General features: G+C 33.6%; 1 protein-coding gene across 1 annotated transcript; it reads left to right on the forward strand.

The window, feature by feature from the left end:
- The first annotated feature begins 1019 nt into the window (after window positions 1-1019).
- Window positions 1020-6715, forward strand: LOC138342124 (zinc finger CCCH domain-containing protein 6-like). The gene is made up of 4 exons (XM_069294312.1): window positions 1020-1034; window positions 5510-5677; window positions 5771-5895; window positions 5995-6715. The coding sequence occupies exons 1-4, from the start codon at window positions 1020-1022 to the stop codon at window positions 6713-6715; spliced, it is 1029 nt and encodes a 342-aa protein (XP_069150413.1).
- Window positions 6716-9809: the final 3094 nt, after the last annotated feature.

The raw sequence follows: 9809 nt of genomic DNA on the forward strand, positions 1-9809 counted from the left end.
AACAACAAAATATATCTAAACTTAAGGAAGCTATTTGCTACATAAGCTTCTAAACCGTTGGAGGACTCTTCTACTAATATACAACAACAATAAACTCCTACTACAGGAGGAGTCTTCTACAGATACTAAAGGCAGTAACTATATCAGTAACTTACTATAAGACAAAATAAATATGCATAATACGGGTAACATTTTCTCAAAAATTAATTAAGCTTATTTTTATATCCCAACTTCCACAAGAAGTCCCAAAAGCAGTTTGGAAAAGAGTGACAACTCACTTGATTTTTTGATTTTTTCAATGTCTTACCGATCAAATCCTTTGCGATGTAGTAACCTGACTGTTAGAATACGTTCGTCCACTAACATTTAATGGACCATGTCCCTTGACTCACTGAAAATAAGAACAAACTGTAAGTAAAGGCATAATAACAACACAAGCAATTTACGTAGAAACCTCCTTCCTCAAGGGAGTAAAATCACGACCTATCACACATGATTTTCAACCGTTTTTAGTAATCTTCACAAGAAAAGGTGAAACCGATTACAAAAACGTGAGAGAAAGTTTTAAGTCTCACAACCAAGCAATAACTCTATTGCTTGAAGAGCCTATGCAAATATGACTTTGCCTACTAAGCTATCACCACTAGAAAATGTAGAATTCCCTAAGGAACTCGCAGGTTGCCCACTAAATCACCACACAACTGAGGATCTAGAATTTACTAAGCAACACACAAGGTTGCCACTAATATAGTTGAACTTAACTAACTTAGAATTTACATACCAAAGCAAACTAACTCCTTTATATGTTTAGGAACATATTACAATTGTAGATCAGAAGAAATGCTCCTAAGAAAACTAAGCTTCCAGCTCTTTCCGTTTTGAGTTGCTCTTCGGAATATTTCTTCGTTTAGATTTCTCATCCTTTGCAAGTGTTATTGAGATGTTTTTTAAGTTGCAAAAGCTAAGATTGTGACAATTGGATGTTATGTTTATGTGAAATAGTCACAATCCTTAAAGCAATGTCATTGGTTGAGGTTTCTGTCGCGTCTGCCATTTCTGTCACTGTTGCAGAATGTGCACCAACTTTTTGTACTTTTTCCAGCTGGCAGTAAGAAGTGTGTTAAGCCCTGAGTTTGTCAAATCATCAAAACTACAAATAACACTGATTAAACTTCATAGTTCCATGTTTTTGTATGCCTATGGATACTCTTAGGGATGAAGCCATTATTATTTGGTATCCAAGGGTCAATCCAAACATTAATATTTTTTTCCATTAGAAATCCTCCATCTCAATCCTTTAGTACAAACATCTCTCCACAAAATAGTCTTCCATATCCAAGAACCTAAAGATGATGTTAAGAAAGGTTGAGTTTGGAAAATATTTGCTTTTAAGAACTCTTCCCCTTCCATCCTTTTATTTTCTTCCTTGACTCTTTCTTTATAACTCTAGCATCCTTTCTCTTGGAGCGTTCCACAACAACTGGTAAACCTAAATACATATACATGTCATTTCTTTGTCGTTGGCTAAGCAACGACGATATCTTAACTTTCTCCACCTCTCTCACATTTTTACTAAAACAGATAACTGTTTTATCTAGATTAACCACTTGCCAAGAGCTTCATTCATATTTCTTTAAGATATTGGCTACACAACTTGAATTTTGATTTTTAACTGAACAAAACATAAAGGAGTCATCAACAAAAAAATATGAGTTTCGCCTCTACCAATGTCTATTCAACTTTAGCCCTTGGAATTCATTTTGTTCTTCTAATATGTTCAATAAGGTAGATAAACCATCATAAAATATTAAAAATAAATTTTATGGAAATCCATTTTATGGTTACAGTGGATCCCCTTCTCTTATCACTCTGGTAGGCTAATCCATTTGACAAATTTTGTATGGAAATCCATTCGTAAAAGTATAAATAAATCCATTCAATTTTTTCATAGGCTCTTAACAATCACTTTAACATGATTCAAAATACAATCCAAGTCTGTCGGGTTAGATGTAGAGAGCAAACTGTTATAATATTGCCCAACTTCTTGGATTATATCAGTTTGGTCTACCAGCCACCTCCCATGTGAAAGTATTGAAGTATTTTTATCCATCAACCATAAACCTCTAGAATTCTGTTTCAAAAAGTTCTCTTCATAGTTATAGGCTTGGCTTAGTTACCTTTTCAATAACCTTAATTTACCCATTAAAAATTACTAGTGTTGTTCCTAAGGGCTGTAATATTCCCCTTCATGTCAATAATTCTCTCCAAAGTTCTACAAATATGTATGATTTTAAAGCTAACTTGAGATTTCTCAAAGCCATTACAATCATACGATCAAGCTTTTGAAATAATATTTGAACTCCTTCACTCTCAATCCACCTTCTATCAAAGTAAAATTGTTTTATCTTCCTAATTGGTTCCACATCAGAAGACAACATCAAGGAAGAATGATCCGATGCCTCAGTTTCAATATGTTGCACATTCACATTCTCGAATTTAATTTTCTAATTAGGAGTGACTAAGACAAATCTAGCCTTTCTTGGATTATACCCTCATTTTCCTTGTAACACCACCATGTCCAAGGTTTTCCTTTATAACTTAAGTCAAATGCACCTAAGTTCCATATAAAATTCTTAAAGTCTCTAAAGGTCCAAGTATCTCTACTTCTTCCTCTTTGTTTTTCCGATCCATCAATAATATCATTAATGTTTCTATGCATTTTTTAACTAATTCTTGCATACGATATCAACAAGTGACTCTATCTGTACTTACATACACAAATAAACACCAATATTTGCAATCAGCTGAGCCATCTTCTATCAAAGTTGTGATGTAAAAGGAGAAGAATCTGATTCACATAACTGGATAGTGTAATTCCAAAATAAAGCTAGACCTCCTAATAACCCATCGTCAGCTCCACAGTTACAGCGTGCACCATATTTACTAATCTTTGTACCCTCTTAACCGTGCTTTCTCTACTTTTTTGTTTCACTTAAGAAAATCATTCTTGGAGAGTGAAGACGCATTGTCTCCTCCAAAAAGGAAATTGTCAATGATCCTGCCAGGCCTCGACAATTTCACACCATAGTCCTCATTGTGAAGAATAAAGCCATACGTCTCTCCTCTAATAATCTTTCTGAAATATGAAAGACAAGAAGGAAGCTCCGTCTCTGTCCCCTCCCTTCTGTCCAAGATCTTGAATCAGATTCCTTCCTCTTTGCTAGGCGAAAGGGAAGCCATTTAGGGCTGGCCTCTCGCTCCACCATTATTATTTTTTTGTTGTTATATCAATACAAAAAGAATTGTTATTCTTTCATTTATCCCCTGTAGCTTGTACTCCTTCCTCTATAATAACATGATAACCACAATTTCCATTATCTTTAACGTTGTATCCTTCTTTAAACTATTAGAAACACAAACTAATCTAGTCCTCCGTTTCCAATTTATCATTTTCTCCCCTTCATTCTGATTGTCATTTCTTAGTTGCTTAAACTTATTATTTTCATTACAATGTTCAAATGCCAAGCACTCAGAATAAGCCTCAAGAACAAAAGTACATACCTTGTCTTTTGTTACAGCTTGTATGGTATTGATTCCTTTATGGCCTTCGATTTGATTTTTTCTGTGCAAGGAATTCTCGTCACTTCCCTTAAGACCTGCAGTTTTTTTGCATTCATTTTGACATAATTTATGGGCATTATATTTCTTTATACCCATCTGTGTATTAGTTGAGTTAACTCTTTCTTGTATGTGTATCAAGCTATTTCCGGTTCCTACATCTCTTTTCCTCTCAATCAATTTGGATTTTTTAGTTTTCATTAGATTATGCCCCTCAGTACTATTTACTTCTTCATGTCTGTTGGGAAAAATACTACAGTATTGATAACTTATCAAAAACACTGTATCGTGGCAAGACACTTCCTTGAAAGCGATTTCGGCTCAACTTTGGTGCAAATCGTCGTAGCTGGTCTTTCTTTCTTATTAGTCAAGCGGTAACGAGCAAGAAAGGGTATGCGCTAAGAAGCAAGGGCTTTTGTGCAGCTTCTGCACCCCAAAATCTTTATAGATAAAGCCAATCATTAATTCCCCACCGTGGGGCGAATGGAATCCGATACATAAATCAGTTAACAAAAAAATAGAAATAGCTTTGACTAAAGAAGGTTGATTCCCCTAAGCGACATCGAAAAGGGGGCGAAAAGAGTCTATTTACCTTTACAATATTTCGGAATGTATCATGGCTCTATCTATTCATTAAAAAAGAAAAAAGAGTTCTGCATCTCGGGTGAACAAATAGGCGTGGGGAATAGAATACAAGTGTTGAGTACCAGCTTCTACTCTTGTGAAAGGTGGGCGGGCCTGACCTCTTCCTTTCTATTTAGAAAGTGAAAATCCTTGCCGGTGTGACAGTATGAGTAGACGGTGCTCTTCTCCAAGGTTCTACAGTTACTGTCAAACACGTGCACTCGTGGCTGAAAGTATGGAGTTTCACAAAAATAATTGCCCAGAAATCCTCAATGGGATGAAGGATTATTCAAGCCAATAAAAGGAAATTGTTGAGGGAGAATAAATGAAAGATAGGACTTGTATTTTTCTTCTCTGTGCTTAGCTCCCAAATGATACTTTTTAAATAGGAAAATCATTTATTTTTCATCCATCAAAAGAATGTAACAAACTAACGTATAATTAATGTAATGAAACATAACTCTCACTTTAATGACAAATTTTTCATAATACAAAAGTAACTTCAAGTCTTCTGAATATTTTCTTACAAAGTTTGGAAACTGACACCTGAGATAAATGTGAACCATTAATGATGAAGTAACTTTCCTATTTTACATATACTAACGACTTAGCAATGTTCACATAGATTAATTACGGAGAGTTAAAAGATGCAACTTATCCTTTGCATTAAAAGAAAAAGAATATTATCCACAATGTCTATTTTAATCTGCTGAAGCGACACCATTCTCTACTTTTAGCCATGCCCCAAACTAATCCTTTTTTAGTGTTTCTGATCATATATCTTTTGCTCTTGGGACACAAGTTTTCTCATTGAGTCCTAGTATACCGCAATAGAAACAAGCATAACGAAGATTCTCATATCGTAGTTCAACACATGTAATGTCCCCTCTTAATTTGATCAATGTAGCATACCCAATCTTATGCTTTCCATGCTTTCCTTATCCTTAAAACTAATTGAAAAAAATGATATATCGTATTTCCTTTATTTTAAATCCTACTGGGTTTTCTCGAACCAAGTGTATAGTGTTCTTGATTCCTTGATAGTTAACCTTTTTATCCGATAACATCTGCTTTGCTAATTAATCTATCGAGGCACCAAAATGCTTGAGTTACATTTCATTTCCCAAAGAGATATTCTTTCTGTGTAGTATCAAGGACATGTCAAATTGACATACTTTCAGTTTTACTTATCAAGAACATTGATATGCTTTAGTTTTTTTATTCCAAATTTCTCCTTAACAAGTTTGTATAATTTACCACTCAACAGGTAAAACATTATCGCAAAGAGGATTGCCCATCAGAAGTTGGGAGCATATCTCAACAGAAGACACATCAAAGCATCAACAAATCATCATTTAAAAGAAGAGATTGCTTAAAGAAGTCAGAAGAGAGACTTTCTTCCAAATCATTGGCTATATGGAAATGCCCTCCCAAGGTAATCTTAAGTTGATATGATAGAAATTGTCTTTATTTGAATAGTTTCTATACATATTGTTTTGATAACCCCATTTATTGTTGTTATTTGTAGTTCCATCTGAATGAGAAATGGCTAGTGGTTGCTGGTGAAGAGAGTCAAGAAGCCAATAAGCAGGAGTATAGGAAAAGGAGGGTGATTGAGGCGGTTTTCCCTAACAAGTTTGCAATTCCTCCAAAGTAAGTAATTTTTGGATTACTTTTTAATGTTTTGTTGATTTCTTTGTCTTAAGTTTACTTGGTTTTAATCAGTGAGTATTTTTCTTTCTTATTTAACAGTCCTTACAACTTGTCTGACCTGGAACAAGGTTATGATGATAGTCAAACTCCAGAAGTCAGCACCATTTCTATAGAAGAAGAAGAACCAACTCATGATTTGACAGTTCTTGTAGCCATAGCTGTAGCTGCTCTTCAAGAGCAGGGTAGTCTAATTGATGCCAACATATTGGTTAGGCTTCTCCTCAACCTGATGAATGAACATGGCATGGATACCAATGTTGTTTCTCTCAATGCTGCCCATGCAGGATCTGCAAAATCTATGCCCTTGACAATGACTCAGCCTGACATTAGAGAGAATAAGTCAGTAACCTATTCCCTTTCAGAGCTTGATCTCAAAAATATCAAGAAACTCATTAGCAAATATGGAGTACCTTACCATGCCGGAGGAGAAATTTCTGAGTTGGTTTCCCGATATTGTCCTACCGCCTTGCAGCCTAAGTTGACTATTTCACCAAATGTTGGCCCTTCCTCCTCGATGTCTAGTCACAAGGATATCAACAAATACTGCAATTCCCTAATCAAGCAACGTGGAGAAAAAATTGAGTCTATGGTTGATGAAAGCTTACAAAAACCAATTCCGTGCAGCTTGACACCTTGTATTTTCTTTGATAAACCTAAGGGATGTCGTAAAGGATTCTCCTGTCACTTCCGGCATGATATATTTGGTAAAAAGAGGTATGGAAGGACATCAGAAGGTCAGGATTCAAAGAGATTGAAGTAAAGTGGGGAACATTAATATGGAATGACTCCAATAGGTTTTCTTTTTTGCTTTTAATAGAGGGAAAAAGTGGTAAAGGCAGTTGCACGGATGTTTAAACAAAAACACTCACTCTGTTTTCCCTTTCCTTGAGATGCAGACTTTTAAAACATTAGAATCAGATTTTTGCTTGAAAGGAATTTTCCTTTGAATTTTTATGAAGCATTGTTTAGCCTTGACAATATTTCTGTTCCGATAAATAATTGTTTTGCTCTCTAAATTGCAATCGCAGTATGGCATAGGCTATAGCCGTCCCCCACTTTAAAAACTAAAACATCCAAGTTATGTACTGTTGATATTCAATAATGAATTCAAGATGTTAATTTAAATTTTAATTTGATTGAACGGGAATCAATAAGGTATGGAAGCATTTGATAGAACAAAGTGTATTAAATTCTTTCAAGCCAGTGAAAATTGTACTAGCGAATAATAACAATAATGAGATGATTAAATTACCCTTTAATATAAGCGAGTAAGAGATGGACGAACAATGCATCATATAGTATTACAAAAAGCATTCTAAAGTGTACAGTGAATGCTTTAATATTTTGCTCTGTCTGGCCCAATTTTACTAGACATAGTCCTTTTATCTACATGTGTAATAAACTGAAATCATCTCTTCTCTTTGATAGTTTGATTTTCTATTACTTTCTCTTCCGAGTTCTTGAATTGGTAAGCCTTTTTAACCTTTTGTTTTCATCATTTGAATTGCTGTTTGTTCCCCTTCTTATTCTTCTCACTCCTTTTTTTTTCCTTGGCAAGTTTACCTTTTTGATAGTCACAATCTATTGGGTGTTCTATTTCTGCTTCTTTTATTTAGCATTCTCCGCTTTTTTAGTAGTTTATTGTAGAATTTTGTAATTTCTTGTTTCTAATTGGGTTTTGTTTACTCATGCATGTTTCAAAATTGTTTTTACCCTTGATATTCCTCTCGCTATTTTCTTCTCTAGCAGGGCTTCTCACAATCGATTTTGGAATTTCATTGTTTTTTACCCTCTTTTTTACATGATAAACACCTCTAAATTTTTTGTTAGCTTTTTCTAATTAATGTGAATTTTGATATGTTATTGAAGATGATCCTTTGGGGGGATGGGAGGAACTGGAAAAAAAAAAAGACCTATACATTTTATTCTGGAGCATTGACTGGCCATAAAATTGTATGTTATAATTAAAAATTAAATATGCAAAATACATATAAATAGAAAACTCCAAATATTAGTAGGACCTATATGATAGACACGAAAAAGTGAAGATATATAGAATGATTTTTAAAGGATGGTTAAGATTCATGAAATGAAATGATGCCATGTCGGAACATGTAATTGATTTTAGAGTTGGAAATAGTAGTGTAAAGAGTCACATGATGCTGGTGAGGGATATCCAAGATTTGCTAGAGGAACTCGACCAAGCTGTTAATCATGGAGGAAATGAAAGCAAAAGTTGTTGTGTTATGATCTTCAAGCGCAGGTCTGAAACTCGAACCATTCATACCATCAAAAACAACAAAAGGCGAGTCTTCTTAACAACCTTCCGTTAAAATTTGGTTCTTCCCCTGACTTTTGAATTAATATTGATTGAAATATAATGCGACTTAGATTTGCTACTTTCCCCATTGTCTTGAATGTGCTTATGTTGTCCAATAGAAAAAGATATTTTCGTCATTTTGAAATTTTAGTATTGAAAACGACAAATAAGTTTGGGTTCTCAGATGAATGATATAGTCTCTCGGCTAGGTTATACGGATCTTCACTTACGTTGACACATCCGTGTCGAATTCTTCAAAATACATTACTTTTTAAGAATTCAATATAGGCACTCGGTAGTGTGAACCATCAATAGGAACTATATGAACTGAAATAACAAAAATGGTGTGTTGGTTATTCAAATTTTGTTGTTGCCTCAACGTTCCAGATATACAGGTAAATTTATATGCGCACTCTATTAGATTACCTGAAACAACATTAGCTTTAACCTCATGATATTAGTTGATTATATTTGAATTTGATATTTCATCTTTTTGTATTACGGGAAAAGGGTCTGATATACCCCTCAACTTTCTCATTTAGAGCTGATATACCCCTCGTTATAAAAGTGGCACATATATGCCCTTATCGTTAAACAAACGGCTCACATATACCCCTGCCGTTACAAAATGCCTCACATATACCCTTCATTTAACGGAAGTTAAAAAATTAGTTTTAAATTTATATTTATTACTTGTAATTTTTTTAAAAAAAATATTTAGGGGTATATATGATTCTTCTATCAAAGTTCAAGGTATATTTTTATTTCATACATAAATTATATTTCGACTTCTTTTATTATAATTATTTGAGTTACTCATTCTTATTTTATTTTTTTCTTTCATTCCTTAGTTTAAAGAAAAAAAATTAAACTATTTTTTTTGTGTGTATTGTAATTTAATTTCATATTCGAAGAAAAAATTTGGTCATCTACTATAAGTTTTACAAGAATATTAGTGAAACATAAATAAATTTGAATATCAAAATAATAATTATAAATTAGTCATTGAAAAAAAAAGTCAAAAAAAATATGTTTGACGAGTACTAAATTAACTCATATGAGATTATATTTTTTAGAAAAAAATAATAAAAATTTAGATTAAAATTTTTTTTTTTTCAATTCCGTTAGAGGAAAAGGGTATATGTGAGTCATTTGTTTACAAGTAGGGGTATATATGAGCCACTTTCATAACAAGGGTATATCAGCTCTAAATGACAAAGTTGAGGGGTATATCAGACCCTTTTTCCTTGTATTATTGTTGAAAATTATGAGAGGCTACGAGGACTCTATGTAGTGTTGTTATGATTAGTGAGGTCTGTCAGTTTATAAGTGATTTTCTATTTTCCTTGATCGGTGAAATCCAATATCCATTTGCATGAAATCTCAGCTACTGCTTCTCTCTCACTTTCACACACAGATTTTTTGTGTTTACTAATTGGGGATGTGATGAGATCTCGAGAAAGTCCATGCGCCACTCTGATTAATGATTCTGAGCTCTTAAAAAAATTCATTTGCATATGATAACTAATAGAAG

This window comes from Solanum lycopersicum, chromosome 2 (genome assembly GCF_036512215.1).
Source record: "Solanum lycopersicum chromosome 2, SLM_r2.1".
In the NCBI taxonomy this organism is placed as follows: domain Eukaryota; kingdom Viridiplantae; phylum Streptophyta; class Magnoliopsida; order Solanales; family Solanaceae; genus Solanum; species Solanum lycopersicum.

Bases quoted from the DNA above. Each gene is read 5' to 3' on its own strand.
- LOC138342124 (XM_069294312.1), top strand. The intron at 5,678-5,770 runs GTAATCTTAAGT...TGTTATTTGTAG, and splicing joins TATGGAAATGCCCTCCCAAG to TTCCATCTGAATGAGAAATG. The intron at 5,896-5,994 runs GTAAGTAATTTT...CTTATTTAACAG, and splicing joins AAGTTTGCAATTCCTCCAAA to TCCTTACAACTTGTCTGACC.